The 24,430-nt window shown below is 37.2% G+C and overlaps 1 protein-coding gene across 2 annotated transcripts in view; it reads right to left on the reverse strand.

Moving 5' to 3' along the window:
* The window catches only part of Snx2 (sorting nexin 2), a 73,507-nt gene extending 49,104 nt beyond the window's left edge, over positions 1-24,403 (reverse strand). Inside the window, exon 1 of one of the 2 annotated variants that reach the window (XM_048811845.1) lies at positions 24,237-24,403. In XM_048811845.1, the coding sequence (XP_048667802.1) occupies positions 24,237-24,344 (108 nt within the window). In that variant the 5' untranslated portion in view covers positions 24,345-24,403. The remainder of the gene's footprint in view (positions 1-24,236) is intronic. The other variant, XM_015486758.2, reaches the window with a different exon arrangement.
* Positions 24,404-24,430: the final 27 nt, after the last annotated feature.

Below are 24,430 nucleotides of genomic sequence, written 5' to 3' on the forward strand. Positions count from 1 at the left end.
ACTCATGCAGTCCGGATGCTGAGGGGGGAAGGAAGGAAGGAAGACCAAAATCAGTAATAAAAAAACAAAAGACAAAACAAAAAACACAAATCAAAAAAACATTAGCAAGGGCTGGGATTGTGGTTCAGCGGTAGAGTGCTCGCCTTGCACGGGCAGGACCCAGGTTCAATCCTCAGCACATAAAAATAAAGGCACTGTGTTAAAAAGAATAATAGATTAAAAACAAAATTAGCAAGCTAGGTGTGGTGGCTCATGCCTGTAATCCTAGCAGCTCAGGAGGCTGAGACAGGAGGATCGAGAGTTCAAACCCAGCCTCAGCAATGGCAAGGTGCTGAGCAACTCAGTGAGACCCTGTCTCTACATAAAATACAAAATAGGGCTGGAGATGTGGCTCAGTGGTTGAGTGGCCCCAAGTTCAATCCGGGTACCAAAAAAAAAAAAAATTAGAAAAACACCATAATCACCTACCACAAAACACTATTTGGGAGTCCAATAGGTCACCACCAAGAGTTTACTGTATTTATGGACAAAAACCCAGCTGCAGCCACCGTCTTATATATCCAGGATTTGAAGCAACCTTACAGTGTGCCTCCTTATGAGATCAGAGCAAGTAATGACCCACTTACACATGGGCATAACTCCCGGTGATCACCTCACTTTGGAGCCTCCAGGACCTTTTCAACTTTCATAATAAGAATAAGAAAGAACCCCGGAAATTTTTTTGCTTCAGTGGGTTATGGAGACTGATATTTCCATGTTTAGAGATTAAAACCTGTAGGGTTTCAATGGTCTTTTCCAGTCTGAAAAATCTATAACTTCTGGCTTTTGAAGACCTCATCATATAACACTCATGGTATTCCATTCCTATTTCTTTCAACTCAGAATGATTAGGTTGTGGAGAGTGGTGATTTGAATCATGGTTTTTGATTGTCTCACAACAGGAGATGTACCTGTGCTGGGAACTTCCTGTGCAAAGGTACAGGTCAAGATTGCCCAGCTGTTATGGTGAGACCCTGCTAACAGAGGTTTTGTGCAAGGCACAGGACTATCAGTCTTGACCCTGAGTTCAGACAGCAGCTGTCAGGCGTAGAGAATTATGAGCACAAAAAAGCTAATTATAATTGGACTTCATCCTTCAGCCTGCCTCCTTTGAAGAAACTTTCTCACAGAAAACCCTTTTGATGATAAAACCTATATAATAAACATGCTGAGCTAGCTCTGGGTCACTGCTCCTCTGTCAGAGGATGGTGTCCCACCTGGTTCCAGTTTTCTCTCCCTGTGCCTGTCTTTTCTAATCCCCCATCACCCCTTACCACAGTCGGTTTCTGAATAAACAGCCATGCAGGTCATGGCAATTGGTGTCAAAGAGATGGTAGTACTTCACTTATAATCTTGATACTGTAACAAAATGCTCTGGTCCTAAGACACTCTAGAGCTTGGCATTAACACCTATGGAGTTGAGAAGGAGAGCACATTTGTCTTCATTTCCCCATAAAGTTTCCATCAGATTTCTCATTAGAAACCCTGGATTGCAAATGGCAGTGGGTTGATATATTCAAAGCAATAAAGGATAAAATATGGAAGCTGAGAATACCAGAACCAGTGAAAGTATTCTTCCCATCAGGGGAGGAAATGGTAGCATTCATAGATATTTAGGTCCCTTCCTGCTGCTATTAAAAAACAAAAAAACAAAACAAAAAAAACAACTTAAACTGGTATTTATTAATAATAATAAATATTAATTTATTAACAATAGAAATCGACTTCCCATAGCTCTGGAGAGTGGCAAATCCAAGGTCAAAGCACCTTGAAGCTATATCCTCCTCACACGATGAAAGGGGTAGAAGGATTGAACTCATTCCCTCAAGCTGCCCTCCCCGCCCCCCAACTTTTTTTTTTCCTTCTTCTTTTGACATACTGGTAATTGAACCTACATCCTCAGGCAAGTACTCTACCAATGAGGTACATCCCCAGTCCTTTTTATTTTGAGACAGTTCACTAAGTTGCTCAGGCTGGGCTTGAACACGTGCTTTAGTTTTCAGAGTTGAGAGGATTATAGCTTGTTATGGTTTGGATATAAGGTGTCCTCCCAAAATCCCATGTGTTAATACAGGAATATTCAGAGGTAAAGTGAATGGACTGTGAGAACTTTAAACTAATCAGTCCATACTAGGTTGAATGGACTGATTGGCTGGCAATGGTTGGCAAATGAGGCATGGCTGAAGGAGATGAGTCACTGATGTCGTCTCTTTGAAGGCTACTTTGTCCCTCTCTGTCTCTCTTTTGCTGCCCTGAAGTGAGCAGCTTTCCTCCACTGGGTCCTTCTCTCATGACAAACTACCTCATCTTGGGCCCAGAGAACTAGAACCAGACATTTATGCACTGAGACCTCAGAAACTGCATCCCCCAGATAAATTTTTCCTCCTATAAGTTGTTTCTGTCAGGTATCTTGGCCACAGTGGTGAAAAAGCTGATTAAAACATGGCCATACGCCATTACACCCAGCCTGACAGATGTACTTTTGTACGTGTTCTGGTCTTGTGCATGCCATCCATGGGATTGGAGCCTTGAGACCTAACCACCTATTGAAGGCCCACCTCTTAACACTGTTACATTAAGGCTAAAATGTCAACAGGAATTTTGGAAATAAATACACATTCAAACCACAGTACTGATAAACAAGAGCTCAGGGTGCTGGTTTTCACTAGATGCACCCTGTGTGAGGGGAATCCTTCAGACTGAATGAACATTAGATAGGAATGAGATCTTGATAAGGACATAAAGACATCTGGTAAAGCAAATTTCATAAAAACTATAAAAACTAATGCTATTTGTTTTCTAAAAGATGGAGGAGAATAATGTAACAGAAAAACCCAATTTTATTCCATGGTATTGAACACACAATGCCTACACATGTAACACTATGACATCAGTAACTGAGATGTGGGGTCAGAGAAATAAGGCAGTAGGATTCAATATAATACTGAAGTTATGCTGCTCTAGATTCACATCAGAGCAGTATCTTCTTCTCATATTAAATATAATTCCCAAATGGGAATCACAAAGAAATACCTACAGAACACACTCACTCACTCAAAGCTTGCCCTGCTCTCTCTATAAGGATGCAACCACACGGAACCATGAGCTCATCCTATTCCCTTATAATCTCAGCTTAGGCAATAACATCATAATTATGCCATTTCTGGACACCCCCCCCCTCAAAAAAAAAGGCCTTCTTCCTTCCTGTGAAGTCAGAAGCTACACATATCTTTTGGAGGAAATAATTTAACCCATATACTCTCTAGTTCTATTTTTCTGAGTTTTTATCAATGTGTGCTGAATTATGTCATATGATTTCTCTACATCAATCCATATATTCATATGACTTCCTTTGCTTGTTAATAACGAACTTTAGAACTTGAAGAGCGTCTTTAGGCCTTGAAGAGAGGGCATGTGAACTTGAATACTAAGTATGTAATAAAGGTAAAAAATAAAAGATCATGATCAGAATATACAGGATCTCTGAGAAAGCATCAAGAGAACAAACCTGAGAGTTAATTGCATAGAAGAGGATGTGGAGATAGAGGCTAAAGGCATTAGGAACATTTTTAATGAAATAGTAACAAAACTTTTCCCATATCTGAAATGATACACATCCACATACAGGAGATATATGGGACCCCACACAGACAAGATCATAACAAAACCTCATAAAAAAACAAGATACATCATAAAGCAAAATGCCAAACATTGAAAATAATGTATGAATACTCAAAGCAGCCAGGGAAAAACATCAGGTCACATGTAGAGGCAAGCTACCAAGCCAGCACAACAAAGAATACTCAATGTAACAATGCACAGTTACCCAAAAATAAACCCCAATGCTCCCAAATCAAAGAAGATCACTAGAAGAGCATCCACTTAAATGAAAATTAACACAGAATATAATTATCAAACAAACCAAATTGGCAGGCAACTACAACATACATCCATAATAACACTGAATATAAATGGCCTCAACTTCCCAATTAATTAAAAGATACAGATAGCAGAATGGATTGAAAAATAAGACCCAATTGTATGCTGTTTGCAACAGACTCATCTTGTTGGCAAAGACACCCACAGGCTGACAGGTTAAAAAAATGGAACAAATAAAATATTCCATGTAAATATCATCTCAAAACAAGCTAAGTTGCTAGTCTATTTATCTGACAAAGTAAACTTTCAGCAAAAATTAATATGAAGAAGAAGAGACGAAGAAGGCCACTATATTCTGGTAAAGGGAACACTCTAATAAGAAGAGATAATGGTAATAAATATATATGCCCCAAATGTCAGTATACCTGATTATATTAAAAATTATTCTTGACATTAAATCCCAGATAGACCCCAATATGATAGCACTGGATGATTTCAACACACTCTTACCACCAATGGACAGATTATCAAAGCATGCAATCAATAAGTATATGGCAAACCTAAGTAATACTATAAATCAAACAGATCTCATAGACATCTACAGAATATCTTACCCCACAACAGCTGAATTTACCTTCTCACCAGCTCATGGAACCTTTTCTATACCACAACACATTCTAGGTCAGAATGTAAGTCTTATCAAATCCTCAAAAACTGATTATGATTAAATAGGATGCATGGGATTATAATGTAAGGAAACTAGAAGTCAACAGAAAAAAATAATAGAACCCACATAAACATATGGAGATTGAACAATATTCTTTTTAATGAGAAATGAGAGATGAAATTAAAAAACTCTTAGAAACAAATGAAAACAGGAATGCAACGTATCAAAATCTCTGGGACACTGTGAGAACAATTCTAAGGAATTGCTCTAAGGAAAATTTATAGCACTGAGTGCCTACATTAACAAACATAGATTCCCCCCAAATGAACTTATGATTTACCTCAAGACCTTAGAAAGGAAGAACTAATTCTAAAAACCATATGAGGGGCTGGAGTTATGGTTCAGTGGTAGAATGCTTGCCTAGCATGTGTGAGGCACTCGATTCGATCCTCAGCACCACATAAAAATAATAAGAGATATTGTGTTCATCCACAACTAAAAAAAATATATTAAAAAAAAGGTAGGAGTAAAAAGGGCTAAAAAGGTGTAGTTGTTAAAGACCTACTGCCACTAAAGAAATGCTAAAGACTTTGCCCAGAGACAATAAGAAACATGGCGTGAAGGTATCTCAGGAGCTGGCAAGACCAGACCCATCTAAAGCTCAAGGGAGTAAAAGTGACAATTTTCTTAAGAGACCAGTGGGTTCTTTTTCTTGCACAAGAAGGCCCCGAAAGTTTTTACAATGCGCTCAGACACCCAGATGCTCAGAGGCTGCTGCAACAAGGATCCATGGATGGTTGGCTACTACTTGTGATGGCAGCAGACCTTGGTGTGACACGTGGTGCTGTTTCTGCAGGAAAGCGGGATGCTGGAGTTAGGGGTTCATGGAGGATTCCATCAAGATTTCAAAGGGAGGGGAGGCAAGGCAAAGCACAGCAGGGTCCCTGCGTGCACCCCCTGAGAAGTCACTACTGCCCCATCACTGAACACAGCTGCTTCCATCTTGGGACACCTCTGCTGCCACCATAGAGAAACACAAGCCAGGGGCTGGAAGACCACCCTAAGGTACCTGCAGCTTTGGTTACACCTGAAGTATTCCTGCTAGTTGTGCTAATAGCCACCATCTTGCTGCAGAAGCTAGAGAGAAATGGGCTCTCCCTAGATCTTTGAGTCTTAAAGTGCACAGGGACAGACAGGACTAGCTCCTGCGGGTAGGGAGGCTGGAAGAGGGTGTGAGGGCATCTTGCGCTTGGCCAACTAGTCTGGAACCCACTGGGTTCCCAGGACCCACTTAGGCTGGCACTCACTGGGACCCAACACCAGCCTGGTCCCTGACTCCAGCCTGGTCCTCAACTCCAACTCTCTCCCTAGTCCAGAATGATCCCCCAATCCCACCAGTTTGGAAACCAAAAGAGCTCTTCAGCTCTCCAATCCTCAGTTTCCCAATCCCTCCCTAGATACCAACCCAGCCCAGCGCTTGCAGTTATGTGTCGAGCCCCCAGCTCTGGGAATCTGGTCCTGATCCACTTGACACACAATAGCTCTCCACAACAGGCATACAGATCCCAGAAATTGATTTCCATGCATTTATGAACCCTACTACTATGTATAACTATAAAACTCTAATTTAAAAAATTAAAATGGCTGGGGACATAGCTCAATGATTGAGTGTCCCCTGTGTATGAACCCCAGCACTCCCCCACAAAAGAATTAAATATTACTAAAATTTAATATTTGTGATTTGATATTTTTAAGTGTTTAAGGAAATCCATTCAATTAAGCACTGTCAAATCCCAAATTCTAATAGGGGAATAATGATGAATAGAAAAAACAGTCTACCTTAAATAAATTAAAATACTCTTTAGCCACTATAGTATTATTTGTTATATTATTTCAACTAACCTTTTCTCATCACAGCTAAAAAAAAAAAAAAAAGAGGAGTTAATATTTGTTTACCATTATTCAAGTTAGCCAAATAACCTTTTTTGACAATTTCTTTGAGATTACAAAATATAAACAATGAAACCCTAATTATGTTGTACATACACACATGCATGTGCGCATGCACACCTGTTAATATTTGGTGTGTAGATGTCTTTACTTTCAAGAGACTTTAATATTTAATAGTTCAGTGAGAAAACACATGCATATAAGGTTTAGAATAGAACTGTTCAAATAAGCCCCATATAAGGTACTTTTGAATGCCAGGGAAGAGGTCCTAAGTCCCCCTGAATAAATCAGAGTTTAACTTCTGAAAAGAGATGGAGTTTTCTAGGTTGACAAATTGTGGGGTAGCAAGATGAAAAATGAGGGCTATCCGGTCTTTGTGACAGCTACTCCTCTCCCCTAGCCATAAACAAATGTAAGCAAATGGATGTGACTGTGTTCCAATAAGATTTTATTTACAAAAATGAGTATCCAAACAGATTAGCCTCTAGGCTAAAGTTTGACAATCCCCTGCCTTATAGCACCATTTTCCCCTCATCACCCAATCTGGGAACTTACACATTATCTCAGAGTCCTATATCTCCCTTATCACTTACATCTTCCATTATCTAGCCAATCACCCATTCCCATTTTTTTTTTTACCCCCACTGTCTCTCAGAAATGATAGTAGGTCACTTCTTCCATGTTGCAATGGTCCTGTGCTTGCCCTTGCCCTATAGCCCTCTCTACTCAGTCTAAGAGAAAGCAGTTGCCAGATGCTTAGTAGGTATCTACAGAGACCCATGTGGCAAGGATCTGATGGTTCCTCTCACAGCCATGTAAATAAGCTTAGAATTCGATCCTCCTCAGGCTTCAGATGGCTGCAACCCTGACTGAAATCTACCTCAAACCAGAATACTTCAGTAAACTGCTCCTGGATTCCTAACCCCTTAGATGCGGAATCTAAAATAAGTTGCTAAGTCACAGAAAGTTGTTACAGTGCAATACGTAACTAATATATGTGGTAAGCCCACTGTAGCCCCATTACCTCTGCTTACAACTAAAGTCTAGGGGCAAAAAACAAAAACTACAGGAGGAATCTAAGAAGTAAACATATTCAGACACTGTGAAAGAAAGTGAGTGTACTTTCATCTTTTCTCTAATAGTTTTGTCCTGAAAATAGCCTACTCACAGATCTGTGCAATGGTAAAATTCTAACAGAATCTCACCTTTATGGCTAGACATGAAGAATATGTACGCATGAACAAATCTCTGGATTTTTTTTTTTTCTTTTCTCTTGAGGATTTGCCAAAAGCAGGCCCCATGCATGGAGCTGCACTAGAGGAGCAACAGCACAGGTAGATACAACTCCAAAGAAACCTCATCTTTCTCACCAAAGAACTGAGAAAAAGGAACTGTATATATAACCTGAACAATGTGGGAGAAGAACCCAGAGAAAAAACTGGAGAAGAGGATCCTATGATTCTGTGAATGAGTGTGCAGAAATCTCAGGATCAACCCTGATGAGGTACATATAAAGGAAGAAATACAAATAGCACAGCACTTTCCAAAGACTTTTGAGAATCAAACTGATATTTAGAACATTGTCAAAGTCCCAGATAAGTAGTAAGTAGTGCATGCATGGGACAGACACAAAGAAACAAAATCTTTGAAAATTGAACTGAAATGAGAACCAATACCCCCAGAAGGCAAAACAGAACTTTAACCTAAAGAAGCTCATTGTCTGACAAAATAACAAACAAACACCTCCAACATTCTCCAGAAAATTGTAACAGGATGCGGAATCTAACTATTGATATGGTTTAGATATGAGGTATCGCCCTAAAAGCTCCTGTGTTAATGCAGGAATATTCAGAGGTGAAATAATTAGACTATGAGGTATGAGCTAATCAGCCCACTGTAGATTGAACAGACTGAATGGTAACTGTAGGCAGGTGGGTATAACTGGAGGAGGTGTGTCACTGGGGACCTGCCTTGGAAAACCTCATCTTCCCTGGGATCCCTTCTCCTTCCCATCTCTCTGCTTCCTGACCTTGCCATGAGGTAAGCATCGTTCCTGTGCCACAGCCTTCTGTCATGGTGTTCTGCCTCACCTTTGTCCCAGAGAAATGGAGTTGGCCTACCATAGACTAAATCTCTGAGCCAAACAAACTTTCCTTCCTCTAAGTTGTCCTTGTCAGGTATTTTGGTCATAATGAAGCAAAGCTAACACAATATGACACTTGGAACATCTACGACACAGTCCAAAATCATTTGTCATAAAAAAGAACCCAGAAAATGTGACCAAATCTTAAGGGAAAAGACAATCACCAGATGCTAAACCCAAAATAACAACAAACATTTAACATGTCAGTTTAAAACAAACAAAAAATAATAACTATGCCCTATGAGGTAAAGATAAATACATTTAAAATGAAATGACAACTCTCGGTAAAGGAATATAGAAGCTACAAAAAATAACCAAAATAAAAATTTTAGACTGAAAAAACTTATCTGAAAAAAAAAATCACAGGATGGACAATAACAGAGTGAACACAACAGAGGAAAGATGTCAGTGAACTTTAAATTCATAGAAAATATTCAATCTGAGTAACAAAGACAACTTCTGAGAAAAGAAATTGAAAAAGAAATGAACAAGCCACCTTAGGGATTTGTGGAATAATATAAAGAATCTAAAATTCATGCCACTTCAGTCCTAGATGGAAGGATGAAAAGACTGCTACAGGGGTTGGGGTTGTAACTTAGTGGTATAGTGCTTGCACTATACCAAGTAAGGCACTGGGTTTGATTCTCAGCACCACATAAGAATAAATAAAATAAAGGTATAAAAAATTTTTAAAAGACGGTTGCAGAAGTATTTAATTAAACAGTGGCTAAAACATCTTGAATTTGGAAAAGACAAATTTACAGATAATAATAAGTTCAGTGAGCCTTAATGAGGATAAAATCAAATAATATGATGCCTACACACATCATCAAACTGCTACAAATGACAGACATAGGTTAAAAAATTGAAAGGATCTAGAGTAAAAGACACATTTTTACATGGGAACACCAATTTGAATTTCTGTGGATTTCTCTTCAGAAATCATGAAAGCTGGAAAATAGTGGAAGAATACTTTTAAAGTGCTTAAAGAATGCTATTGATCCAGAAACCTTTAAACTGTGAAAATATCCTTTAGGAATAAAAGTGAAAGTTTTCAGATGAAGTAGAAATAAGAGAATTCATCTCCAACTGGTCATCTCTAAGAGAAATGCTAAAGGAAATTCTTTTTTTTTTTTTTTAATTCTTATTTATACATGGACACAATATCTTTGTTTTTATTTTTATTTGGTGCTGGGGATCAAACCCAGTGCCTCACATGTGCGAGGCAAGCACTCTGCCAACCCCGGCCCCTAAAGGAAATTCTTTATGCTGAAGAGGAATGAAATAAGCAAACTATAAATGGCAAAAATCTTAATAACTGAGTGAACATTTTCTTCTTTAGTTGTTTAAAATAGATATAACATAAAGCAACCCTTTTGTCTCATAGTGTAGAACCTAAGAGTGAAGTGTGGGATAGGAATGGTGTGGGTGGTGGGCAACTGTAGTAAAGGCTATGGAAAGGCCTACTTTCCCTTTGGTGTCTGTCCATTGTTAACAGTGCAGAAGGCTGTTTTCTACTGCTCAGGACACAGCCATGGTCAGTGACTCAGTAAAAGCTTTGAAGACTTACTTATTTCTGTCCCTGCTTCCCCATGCCTTTTCTAGGTTCCTAGTGAGTACAAGAAGAGCTATTCTCCAGTAGATGGATAAAACTGTGGGAGGAAAAAGCAATGGTGAAAGGGAACACTGATGGCTTCTTTGTCTGGAGCTGAGGTTCTGTTCCATCAAAACTACAGTTGTCCAAGATACGTAATTGAGTAGTCAGCAGTATTCTTAGTGAATGTGTATATTTTCTTCCCTCATAGCGTCACCTCGTAGTGTACAGAAAAGTTTTAATGCAAAATTTTAAGGTTTTTGCTAATATCTATTAAACTAAAAAGTGATGCTGTGGATTCCAATCAAGACCAAAGAAACTCATTATAGTCTTTCTCTCCCTTACAGATTAACAGTAAGAACTCTGAATAGAATACAAAAACCAATAATATAAAAATAAATAATAGCAGTCAGACTCAGGAATGAGCTAAAACGTGAAAAATTATTCTTAAAAGGGTCAGTTTTTCAATTTTTTTCTTGATTTCTGTTTTGGATTTTCCTGAGGATACTGCCAATTGGAAAACTTTATACAGATATGAGCAGTAATGACTCCAAGAAAAACTCTTTGTATTTCTGGCCATAACATGAGGGCCCCTATAACCTATAGAATATGAATGGAAAACTCTTTTATTTCTTCACCCCCATTTTCTTTCCTGGCACTGACCTAAGGCAGATATAGTGTCAGCCTCATGACATTAGCAGTGACAATAATGCTAACATAGAAAAACCTAAGAGAAAATCTAATTCTTCAGCCAAGTGAATTAGGAAAAAAACCCAATACTGAGAAGTGGCAGAAATCCTCATTGGTATTCTTTTTCCTTTCTTTGATCTGCTTTCCTGCAAGGCTGACCCAAGCTCAACAAATATGTGACAGTGCAGGTAGCTAAAACTCTGACAGAAGTTTTGTTTCTGGCCAGAAGAACTAAGAAGAGAGATCTCTAAGAAGTAAAGAGTGAGGTGGCAGTGGGTGGAAGGGATATCCTGGAGAAGATCCCCCTAATTCTATGAATGAACCTACATAAATCATGGGTTTACCTCCAAGCTGCATATTTGTAGAATAGTAGAATAGACTCAAAGCAGTCTGCCAGAATTTCCAGGGTGTCTCAAGTTTCTGTACATACTGCAAACAAAGGAATTTGTTCTCTTGTTTTGGACTATGTTTTCTTGAAAGATTGTATAGTAAACAACCTTGGAAGAGAGAGGTAAGAGTCTCTTCAAAGCAAAGACCAGGTTTGTTTACTGGGTAGTATTAATAAAGATGATGTATTCACCAGCACTAAGAACAGGCAGGATTATGGCCTATTACAAATAATTTAGCATAAGGGTTCCTCAGCTTATGGCTAACAAACAAAGGTACAGAATCCACCTGGGCTAATCTACCTCACCTTATTGGAATATGAGGGGCAGGGAAACTGTCACAAACATATACTTATGTTTCTTGCTATGCTTTGAGTAATAAAATCCTTTATCGTGTTTTCTCCCAGCCACCATAAAACAGATTAAATTGTCAGCTTACAAGGAGGGTAAAATTCTTAGGCTTTTTACAGGTATTGAGATAAAAAAAGTCAGTGAACAGAGAATATTCAATCTAAATTGAAAAAAAAAAAAAGAACAGAATAGCAGAACCTTTGAAATATTAAAAATTTATATCATCCAAGTCCTAGAAAGAGAGACAAAGAAAAGCTGTGTAGGAAAAATATTTCAAGAAATGATGGGCAAAAATTTCCCAAATTTGATGAAAGACATAAATTTACAGATTAAAGAATAAGCAAACTCCGAACAGGACAAATGAGAGAAAAAATTACAAGTTACATCATAAAAAGTTACATCATAAAAAGTGGCTGATAAGATAAAAAAGTTAAACTTGAGGTAATTAAAATCACAAAAAACTACATTTAGAAAAATTATTAGAATGACTACATATTTCACATTAGAAATCATAGATCAGATCAGAAAGCAGTGACATGAAATCTTTAAAGTGCCAAACAAAAAGACTTGTCAACTAAGAATTTTATATCCACTAAAAATGTGAGGAGATCAAGAATGTGGGAAGGCTGGGCAAAAGGAACACAAGTTTGAGCCTAGTCTGTGCAACTCAGGGAGACCTCATCTCAAATAAAAAGAACTGAGGATATTGCCCAGTACAGTATTTGCACAGCATGTGTTTCAGTGCTTAGCCTTGAAACAAAAACTAAAAAACCCAAAAGCATTTCAGCCCCAGCACCACAAACAACACAATGAAACTGAAATAAAGATATTTTCAAATGAAAGAATACTGTAGGAATTTGTTGTCACTAGGGCAACTCTAAAACGCTACTTACAAGTTCTTTAGGCTGAAAACATACAATAGAAGAAAGTAACAAATACTTGGACCTTCAGAATTAAATAAATAATCTCAAAAATAGTAACTAACTGGAGAAACAGGATAAACTAGTTATTTTAAATGGGTATGACTAGGCTGGGGTTGTAGCTCAGTGGTAGAGTACTTGTCTACCACATGTGAGGCACTGGGTTTGATCCTCAGCATCACATAAAAAAATAAATAAAGATATTAAGTCCATCTACAACTTAAATACATAAATAAAGATATGTCCATCTACAACTTAAAAAATCGTTTTAAAAAATGGGTATGACTAATGGAAATAGTAACTTTACCTGATAAGGTTTTCAGTACATGAATATTTAGTACATATGAAAACTATAACATGAAAGGGGGCAGTACACTAATAGAACATCAAAAGTTAGGTTTGTCTATTGCAATTCTTAGAGTAGCCACTAAAATATATATTTGTAAAGAGATAATGCAAAAAAAAATCCAGTAGATAAATTAAAATGCCAATAAACACTAAAGTAATGCAAAAGGAAGGAGAAAAGAAGAAACAGAAGAAGAAAAACAGCAAACATATAAAATGGTATAGATCTAATCCAACCATGGCAGTAATTACATTAAACACACCAATTAGAAGAGATGGATACAAAATTAACAAATTAACTACACAACAATATGCTGCCCACACACACACACCAAAAAAACCCCTAATTTAAAAGTCACAGGTTAAAAATAAAACAATGCCAAAAATGTCACATAAAAAAAAGAAAGGTGGAATGTTTATAAACATCAAAGTGAACTTCAGAATAAGGAATATTACCTAGGAATAAAGAAGGGCATGATAAAAGGATCAATTCAACAAAAGACACAAACAATCCCAAATGCTGGTGGCTAACAAAGCTTCAAAATACTGCTAAATAAAACTGATTTAATTAAAAGAAGAATTAACACATAGAATTATACTTGGAGACATTACATTTTTGTCAATAACTGATAGAACAATTCAACAGTTAATAGGGAAAGGCAGCGAACACTTGAAAAACCTTTTTAACCAATTTGATTTCACGTGTCTAAACACTCCATCCAACCACAGACTATATAGCATCAGCACAAACAAGAAATTAGTAACAGAAAGTTGTCTGGAAAGTTCTCATATTTTGTAAATTAAACCATACATACTAATTAACACAGGTCAAAAAAGTCACATAGGAAACTATATACCTAAATACTAATACTAGGAAAAGAGTTTCAAGTAAATGATCCAACCTTCTATTTTAAGAAACTCAGAGCAAAGTAAACATAAAGCTAAAAGGAAAATAAGAAACAGAAATCAATGGAATTCAAAACAAATAGAAAAAAATGAAAACAAAAGCTAAATAAAAGCTGGAAAGATTAGAAGAAATTACAAACTTCAAGAAAGACTAAAATAAACACATAAACAAAAAAACCCTGAATATGTAAATTACCATTATCAATAATGAAAGGGGAGAGGCATCACCCATGGAATCCACAGACACAATAATACAATGATAAAGAGTATTATGAAAAACTTAATGCTCATAAATTGCACAATTGAGAGTAAGTGGCCAAATTCCTTAAAATACACATACTGCCAAAGTTCACCAAGAAAAAATAGTCTATTTAAAACACTAAATTTGTAGTCAAAGGTCTTCTTTTGCACAAAACTACAGCAGATTTCACTAGAGAGTTCTTTCAACATTTAAGGAAGATGTAAGACTAATTCCACAGAGCCTCTTCAAGAATATGAAATAAGAAAAAATCCCCAATTAATTTAAGGAAGCCAGCATTTCTGATACAAAACCAGACAGACATTACAAGAAACAGAAAACTACAAACCATTACCTTCCATGAATATAGACACAACAACCGAAACAAAATATTAGCAGAATAATCCAGCCATATATAAAAAGAATAAAAATATTATGTCTGTGGGTTGTCCCAGGAATGAAAAGGCTTATTCAACATTTGAAAAATGAATCACTATAATCTTCCTTATAAATAAACTAAAGGAGAAAATTATATGATAATCACAATAGATTAAAAAAAAGCTTTTGTCAAAATCAACATCCATTTATGAGATGATGTTGATTTCTCTCAAAAAGGGAATAGAAAGAAAAGTATTTTAACCACATGAAGTTTATCTACACACAGACACTTTACAAATAATATATATATGTATGTATGTGATATATATATATAAATGAAAAAGAATATTTTTCTCCTATAACTACGAAAAAAGAAAGGACACCCTCTAATACCATGTCCTGTCAACATTATATGGTGGTCCCAATCAGTGCAATAAGGCATCCAGAGGAAAAGAGGAACAAAGACTGGAACAAAAAGAAATAAAACTCTAGCTACAGACAACATAATTATCTACACAGAAAATCCCAATGACTACATAAAAACCTATTAGATCTAATGACGTTTTAGCATAGTTACAGCATCCAGGGTCAATATGCAACTAATGAAGAAAATGTAAAAATGAAAGAAAAGCAGCAAAACTGAAATCAAACACCATGAAATACTTAGGTAGGAACTCTCAAAAGATGTGCTGGATCCATATGCTGAAAACTATAAACACTGATAAAGAAATCAATTAAGGTCTAGAAAATGGAGAGACTGCATTTGTTAACATGTTCATTTTCCCCAAGTTAATCTATGGATTCAAAAAATGCATCCCAATTAAAATTTCAGCAGCGTGTTTGATAGAAATCAGTAAATTGATTCTAAAATCATGTGGAAAGACAAAAGAACAAGGATAGCCAAAATAATTTTAATATCAAAATCAGAAGACTCGTACCACTTATTATCAAGACTCAGCTATAGTAATGAAGACAGTGTAGACTGGCAAAAGGATAGTTAATAAATCAATGAAGCAGAGTCCAGAAATAGGCCAGACATACAAAATTGCTATGGTATGCAAATGAGTTGTGTCTCCCAAAGGTCCATGTTAAAGGCTGTGTCTCCAGAATGGCATTACTGTTAAGTGTTGTGACTCTTTAGAATGTGGGACTGTGTGGGAGGTCCTTATATCACTGGGAATATGGCCTCAAAAGGACTATGGAACACCACCACCCCCCACCACCAGCTACTTTCTCTGTTCCTAGCTTGAGATGTGACCATTCTGTTTCTAACACATGCTCTGGTGTGCTGTCCTCACAAAAAAGCCCAAGCCATTAAGGCCACTCAATCTTAGACTTTAACCACCAAAATCATAAACCAAAATAATCCTCTTTACTTCATAGGCAGATTGTGTCAGGTTGTTTCATTATAATGACAGAAAGCTGACTAATACAATGATCAATTGATTTTAACAAATATACAAATACAACTCAATAAAGAAAGGCTAGTGTAGCCCATACCTCATATGAAAACCAACTCAAAATGAATTCTAGGCCTAAATGAAACACCTACCAACTATAAATCTTGTAAAAGAAAATAAAAGCAACCTTGTGACCTTGGGTTAAAGTTAGCAAAGGATTTATATTCTATATGACATTTAAAGTGAATGCTAATTCACAATAAGGTGGGTATTTTGGACCAAAAAGAGGAGAGTGAAGGGAAGGCAGGAGACATGGGAGTAGGAATGATAGTAGAATGAACCAGGCATTATTACTCTATGTGTATATATGATTACATGACCTGTGTAACTCTACATCATGTACAACCAGACCAATGAGAAGTTATATTCCATTATGTATGATGTGTCAAAATGTACTTTACTGTCATGTGTAACTAATTCGAACAAATAAATTTAAAAAAATAAAGTTCTATAAATGAAAACAGAAAGGATAATGTTCTTTTATCAAAATGATAAACTTTTGCATTGTGAAAGAAAAGGTTAATAACAAAAGACAAGCAACAGGCTTGGAAAAAATTCCTAGAAAACACATATCTGACAAAGGATTCACATTCAGACTACATGAAGTATTCTAAAAATTTAACATGGAAACTCAAGTTTTAAAATGGATAACAGACGTGAAAGGATGTTTCAAAAAAGACAGAAGTCAGTTGGTGAAGATAAACTCAGAATCACTAATCATTAGGGAGGGTATATTAAAATCACAAGGTAGGGTTGAGGGTGTAACTCAATGGTATAGGGCTTGCCTAGTATGTGCAAAACCCTGGGTTTGATCCCCACCACTACCAAAAAACACCAATAATAATACTACACAACTGATGGGAGGCTAAAAGTCAGCTGTGTGCAGACCTATGGTAAAGATTTTTGGCTTTTTCAGTGGCAAGCTGGTTATCTCTCACTAAATGTAGAACTGGGAAGACTTATACTTTTCACCAAACAGATGAAAAAAACACACAGGTAACCTTGATAGCAGATAATAACCACTGACCTATACTGCTAGTGTAAGTTTTTATCAATTTAATTTTTAATAATGGCTGAGTTTCCTAAACTAATTCACAAAATTCCTTAAAATTTAACAATCAATTCTTGCTAGCCAGGACAAACCTGATCAAGCTTACCACTGCCTAAAATAAAAATTAACAAGAAGTCCTGAAAAGAATGTGGAACAACTAACATTCTCATTCATGGACGATGGCAATACAAAATGATACAGCCACTGGGGAAAACAGTTTCGCATTTTTTTTTATAAAGTTGTTTGTATTTATCACACAACCCAGCAATCCTTCTTCAAAGCATTTACACAAAAGAGATAAAATGTCAACCAGAGAAATGAGAAGTTTTGCTCTATTTGTGTACTATATGTCATAATAAATTCTACTGAAAAATATTCCTTAATAGGACACCCATAGCACAAAAGTTGATAACAAAAATCAACAAATGGGACTTACTTAAACTGAAAAGTTTTCTCTCAGCAAGAGAAACAATAAAAGAGGTAAATAGGGAGCCTACATCATGGGAACAAATTTTTACTCCTCACACTTCAGATAGAGCCCTAATATCCAGAGTATACAAAGAACTCAAAAAATTAAACAATAAGAAAACAAATAACCCAATCAACAAATGGGCCAAAGACCTGAACAGACACTTCTCAGAGGAGGACATACAATCAGTCAACAAGTACATGAAAAAATGCTCACCATCTCTAGCAGTCAGAGAAATGCAAATCAAAACCACCCTAAGATACCATCTCACTCCAGTAAGATTGGCAGCCATTATGAAGTCAAACAACAACAAGTGCTGGCGAGGATGAGGGGAAAAGGGTACACTTGTACATTGCTGGTGGGACTGCAAATTGGTGCAGCCAATCTGGAAAGCAGTATGGAGATTTCTTGGAAAGCTGGGAATGAAACCACCATTTGACCCAGCTATTCCCCTTCTCGGTCTATTCCCTAAAGACCTAAAAAGAGCATGCTACAGGGACACTGCTACATCGATGTTCATAGNATTGAACTGTTCTATATCTTGATTAAAGTTACAGTAAACTTTACAAAATTGGAATGAACTTCATATCAACTAAAAACTATCATCAGAGGAATAAAACAGAACTGTTCAATTGTGTATGAACTGTTCAACTCTTCATAGTAAAGTGAGCATCTGCAAAACTAACATTGAAGACAAGTCTTATTTTTTTCAGGAAAAAAAATCTTCAAAAATATTTGAGCATTCCTGTTTCAGGTAACTTCACAGAATTACTTTTTTTATTTTTTATTTTTAAACAGGCTCTAAAAGGGAAAGTAGTAAACTAGAGTTATGCTTCTTCATAAATTCCTTTCTAGTAATTTTTCATGCTTATTGCCTTTAACCATGTTACTGTTTTTTCCCCTCTAAATCATAGATAATTTACAATGATTTTTTGGAAATTTGGTACTTTTAAAGGTGGAGCTTTATCACTGAACAAATTTATGACAGACTCTCAAATCTACATCTCTAGCCCATCTAGTATTTCTAGCTACCTGTTATCATTTTTATTTACTGTAGTGCTGGGAATTGAACCCAGAGCCTTGTACATGCTAGGCAAGCATGCTTAACACTGAGCTACACCACCAGCCTGATAATTATCTTTATTGGTCTAACATATATCCAACCAAATAAATTTATAATTATTTGCTCTAAAAATGATCTAAAAGGAGGGAGCCATACAAATGTTACCTTTTCATCTGTTACTGCATCAAATCCCTTGTTTTATTATTTGTACTTTGCTCTATAAAAAAGCTTCCAATTTATCAACCCAACAATGGTACCTCCCATTCAAATTTATCCCTCAGGTGGTCATATTAATCTTCCTAGGTAAAATGTTACAACCATGCAAATCTTCCATTCCTTTCACTTGCCTACATAACAAATGTGAGAACTCTTCACAATCTTACTACACAGTAAGCCTATAACACATTCTACATTCAGTTACTCAAAATTATTTATGGTTCCTTAGAATTGAACACAGAGAATCTGAACCTCAGAGAGACCCTTGTCAATTCCCCACTTCAAAATTTCATTCCACTCTTCAAGAACTCTCTTAAATACTACCTCCTCAATTAGCTTTTCCTAGTCAAAAGATACATTCATTGTTCATTCACTATGTGTTAAAGAATGTGATAGGAATTAGTTTCTCATTTCACTGGCATTTTATGTTTTCAGATCATATAATCTCTCTGTATCAAAATTTTCTGTACATCTTTTCCTTCTCTACTGGAGATTTTCCATCTTCATAGACTTATAGTGTTTTGCTGATCTTTGTACTCTTATTTTAATATAAATATTATAGTAGAGATTGTAATCCCAGAGGCTTGAGAGGCTGAGGTGGGAGAATCACAAGTTCAAAGCCAGCCTCAGCAACTTGGTAAGGTCCTAAGCAACTCAGTGAGACCCTATCTCAAAATAAAAATTTAAAAAAGGGCGGGGGATGTGGCTCAGTGGTTAAGCGTCCCTGGATTCAATCCCTGGTACAAAACAAAACACTACAGCAGAGAATAAATAAGTGTTTACTGAAGCCAACCAAATATGTTATCTTCTGGGCACTTATAGCCTGGAGTTACATTAGGAGAGGAATTCTAAGGCCTGTGAATACCTCATCTGAAAATTCTAGTTAAAATTCTCTATAAACATTTTGATGTGATAACATTAGGAAAATACTGTGGTATTCACCTTAAATTTAGCTGACTCACATTTGAGGTTAATAAAGAACCAAGTGTAAACACCTATTTGGTCAACTGACTTGATGACAAGTGTCCCAAGATCATCAATCAATGGGAGAAACATATGATGTTTTTAACATCATATGTTTTAACATCTTTTTAACATATGATGCAGGAACAACTGTATTGTCATATGCAAAATAACAAAGTTGGACTCTTACCTAATGCCATCTACAAAAATTAACTCAAAATGGATCAGGCCTGTTATAGTTTGGATCTGAAGTGTTCCCCCAAAACTTACACTTGGCTCCCAACACAACAACTTTCAGAGGAGAGGCTTTTGGGAAGTGATCAAATCATGAGGGTTCTGATCTCATCAGTGGATTAATTCATTAATAATTGGATGAATTATTGGGAAGTGGCAGAGGACAGGGCTAGTGGGACCTAGTTGGAGGAATAAGGTCACTACGGGCAACCCTGGAAGAGTATTTCTTGCACTAAACCCTTTTTTTCTCCAGTGATCAATATCCCCCTGCCCCCTTCCTGGCTACCAGGAGCTGAACAGCTTTCCCACCATGTCCTTCTGACAAGATGCTCTATCTCACTTCAGGCCCAAAGCAATGGAGCCAGCCAATCATGGACTGATATTTCTGAAGGCCTAAGTCAAAATAAATCTCTCCTCCTATAAGTTGTTTTTTTCAGGTATTTGTCAAAGCGATGAAAAAGCTGACTAACAGACCTCAATATAAGAGCTAAAACTATAAAACTCTTAGAGGAAAACGCAGGTGTAAATCTTCATGATCTTGGATTTGGGACAGAGGATTCTTGTTAAGACACTGAAAGCATAAACACTAAAAGAAAAAATAGATGAATTTGACTTCATTAAATGTAAAAGATTTGTTTTAGAGGACCCCATTAATATCATGAAAAAAGCTGGGTGCAGTGGTGGGCACCTGTAATCAAAACACTCAGGGATGCTGAGGCAAGAGGATCAGTAGAGCCCAGGAGCTGAAGACCAGCCAAGGCAACATAGCAAGATGCCATCTTAAAAGGAGGAAAAAAACTTGAGATTGAGGGGGTATGTATCTCAGTGGAAGAGGACTTGCTTAGCATGTGTGAGGCCCTGGGTTCAATTCCCCAACACCAAAAAGCAAAAACAAACCAAACAAAATTTTTTTAAAAAACCTGAATGATGGATGGATATATACTACAGTTCTACAAACCTTGAAATCATCATGCTAAGTGAAAAAAAGTCAGTCACAGGAAAACAAAACAAAACAATATAATCCCATTCCTACAAAATCCAGAACTGGATAATATAAAGAGACAAATTATTGGCTATTTAGGATTTGAAACAGGTGGGTTAGAGAAAGGGAAGAGAGATGACATCTAAACATCTTAAAGGGTACAGGGTTCTTTTTGAAGTGATAAAAATACTTTTCAGGTATCAAAAAAAATAAAATAAAATTTTGCCAAATTCTTTCTCTTCTCAATCCTTTCTCTGCCCTAAACCTAGCCTCTCGCCACTTTCTTGTCTTATAGTCACAATGGAAACATAAAGCAGACATTTGAAACATCTTTTATTTACTTAATACAATTTTATGTGACTTTCTAATTTTGAAAGAAAATGAGTTTTTTCCTTCTTAAAGGAATGAGTTTAAAATTGGGTTAAAAATATATACATAGGCATATAGATAAACTAATGTGTAGGCATTATAAACTGAACAATTATGGCATTGAAGCTGTGTATGATTTTCACTTACGTGGGTTTCAACTGATCCCCCACTCCAGATCAAATACTCTCAAAGGAAAAAGTTGTCTATCTGAATGACATAATTTAAAAAACTCTGATTTTCTTTTCCCTTTTAAATTAAAAGACATGGGCTAGGATTGTGGCTCAGCGGTAGAACGCTCCCCTAGCACAGGCGGGACCCGGGTTCGATCCTCAGCACCACATAAAAATAGAGGCATTGTGTTGCATCCATCTACATCTAAAAAAATAAAATATTTTTTTAAAAAATAAAATAAAATAAATTAAAAGACATTTGTTTTTAAGTATTACTTTTAATTTACAGCTTAGGCAATACACATTTTCTTAGGTAATAAGTATCAAAAGCAGATGATCTCCCTTGATATTACTTAGGGCCTTGCAATTTAGTGTTCTCTATGGCTCAGAAGCACCACGAGGACAGCTTGATAAAAATGTAGAATAATGGGCCCTATTGCAGCTTTACAGAATCATAATTTGCACTTCAACAATATCCCAAGGTAACTTACTTTAAAAAGTCTGAAAAGCTCTGATCTAGAACACTTATTAAGCATGGATATTCAAGTGAGGTGCAGGCATCTGCATTTTTAACATAAATACTGTGGCTTTTCCAATACAAAAAAGTTTGAGAAGCACTATTTAATAGAACGTGAAGTACTGAAAGAGGATTCCTTTAAAACAGTTTGGTAAACTAAGAAATACTACTATATATCCTTCCCCAAACTTTTTTTTTTTTTGTACTAGGGATTGAACCCAGGGGGGCTTAACCATGAAATCACATCCCCTGCCCTTTTTATTTTATATTTTGAGACAGGGTCTCACTAAGTTGCTGAGGCTGGCCTCAAAGTTGAAATCCTCTCACCTCAGCCTCCCAAGCCTCTGGGATTATAGGTGTGCACCACCACACCCAGTTCCCCAAACATTTTGAGAGAAAAAATATCTGAATTTACAAATCTCACAGCCATACTACTTTCTAAAAATTAATAACCTGAATGAATTTTTGAAATATGGAGTTTAAGATGAATAACTAACGTCAACTTTATGTACAATTTTCATGTGCATTAACCAAGATAAATTTAAGTTTTCCTAATCAAACTTTGTAGACTTTCACTGAAAAATGATCAAACATACTTTTTAAAAATTCTCATCCACGGGCTGGGGTTGTGGCTCAGTAGTAGAATGCTCGCCTAGCACATTCGAGGCCCTGGGTTCAATCCTCAGCACCATATAAAAATAAATAAATAAAATAAAGGTATGTGTCCAACTATAACTAAAAAATAAATATTAAAAAAAAGAAATTCCAATCCACGTGGCAAATATGATTCCTTTTACTTCACTCCAAACAAAGTTCCAAACAGGTCAACCAAGTTTGTTTGGATTCTTATGTAAAACCTTTCTATTCTCCAATGGGAATACAGGTCTTTGAACATGCCAATGTAGCTGTATAACATGCATAAAGAGCAAAATAAAAAGATACTAAGCCTCCCAAATATATCCAGAAAAAAAAAATTTCACTAATTCTTAGGGGATGCTAATTTGACAATCCAGTAAAAATCTAATAAATGCAAATATTCAAGGTTTTGTGAGGAACACAAAGATGATCAAGGTACTATCCCTAGTCCCAGGGAACCTAAAATCTGAGGGGAGGTAGGGTTTAGCTGGAACTTTGCACCAATTAGCAGAATGTGGTCAGTGCTGAAAATGGTTCCCGGAAGTTCCCAGTTTCAGGTAGCTAAAAATTCTGAAAGTAGATATTTTACAGTAATTTCCAACTTATTTGTTGTAGAGGTGAACAGATCAAGAAAGCACTTTAGCAGTAAGGATAGTCTGTGGTAAACAACCTTCCAGGAAATTTGCTTACATTTTAATAAACACAATTAAAATTAGGATTTTAGGTGTGTATGTTTTTAGTAAATGTAAAGTAATTAAAACATGAACTAGACATAGGCGGTCCAATACACATAAGTTCATAGAGGGTGTTTCCTTTGACAAAAACAGGAACACTCCGCTTCAGAGATCGCTGATCATGCGAGAAAAGAGGAAAAAGGAGTGGAGAACTGTGTCTATTTTTCCCCTGTTAGCTTAAAAGAAAAAAAAAAAAAAAGCCGTTTCCTGAACTACTCCCTCCTTTCAACTTTAAAATTTTCTAAACACTATGATCTCTAAAGGGTCTTGGAACTAAAGACAAACAAAAATGGGCAAATGCATTTACCTACTCAATAGCCCAAACAGAAGCTTTTACCTCGAGGGGAACCAGCAGTCCACTAAGGACCACGACCTAAGAAAAGTGCACCCAAATGCTCCTGGCTGACCCTCGGCCACTCTGAGCTCACTTCATTGCTCTTCCCTTTCAGGGCACACCCTCCCGTGGGAAGAGAGAAACCAAGCACTTCTTCAAAGGGGCTAGGGAAGCCCCAGGGGAGTGCCGAGCGGCATGCTGGCACCCGGGACAAGACCATCTCTGGCCTGAAAGAAGAGGTGCAACTGACACCAAGAAGGGCCGGTAGAATGGGGAAAGGGCGCTGCGATGCACGGTCCGGACGCTGCCAGCCCCTTAGAGAATTAGGTCGGTCCCCAAGGCCCGCAAGCTGCTCTCCTGAGGAGGCCTTACCGCCCAGGCCATTACCCAACCTACTGACAGGTACCTGAGGTGGGGTCCGTCACAGGTGTCACCCACCTGGTCTTGCTAGCCCTGGGGGTGGGAAGGGACAAGCTGGGTTAGGGTAACGGCATCTAAAAGGAGAGACGCGGGGAGCAGCGCAGCACGGAACCCACGGAGATGCAGTCTGACCTCTAGCGTGGAGACAGTGCTGGTGAACAAGTCTTCTCCGTCCTCCAGTTCCTCAAAGTCGGTGGGTTTCCCGTCCCCCAGCGGAGGAGGCTCCCTCTCGGCCGCCATCTTCGCTCGCTCGGACGACTGCGCGAGCTGGGCCTCGCGGAACTGTCACGTGAGCACGCACAGCCAGGCTGGCTCGCCGACCCGCC

This window comes from Marmota marmota, unplaced genomic scaffold (genome assembly GCF_001458135.2).
Source record: "Marmota marmota marmota unplaced genomic scaffold, marMar, whole genome shotgun sequence".
Lineage (NCBI taxonomy): Eukaryota > Metazoa > Chordata > Mammalia > Rodentia > Sciuridae > Marmota > Marmota marmota.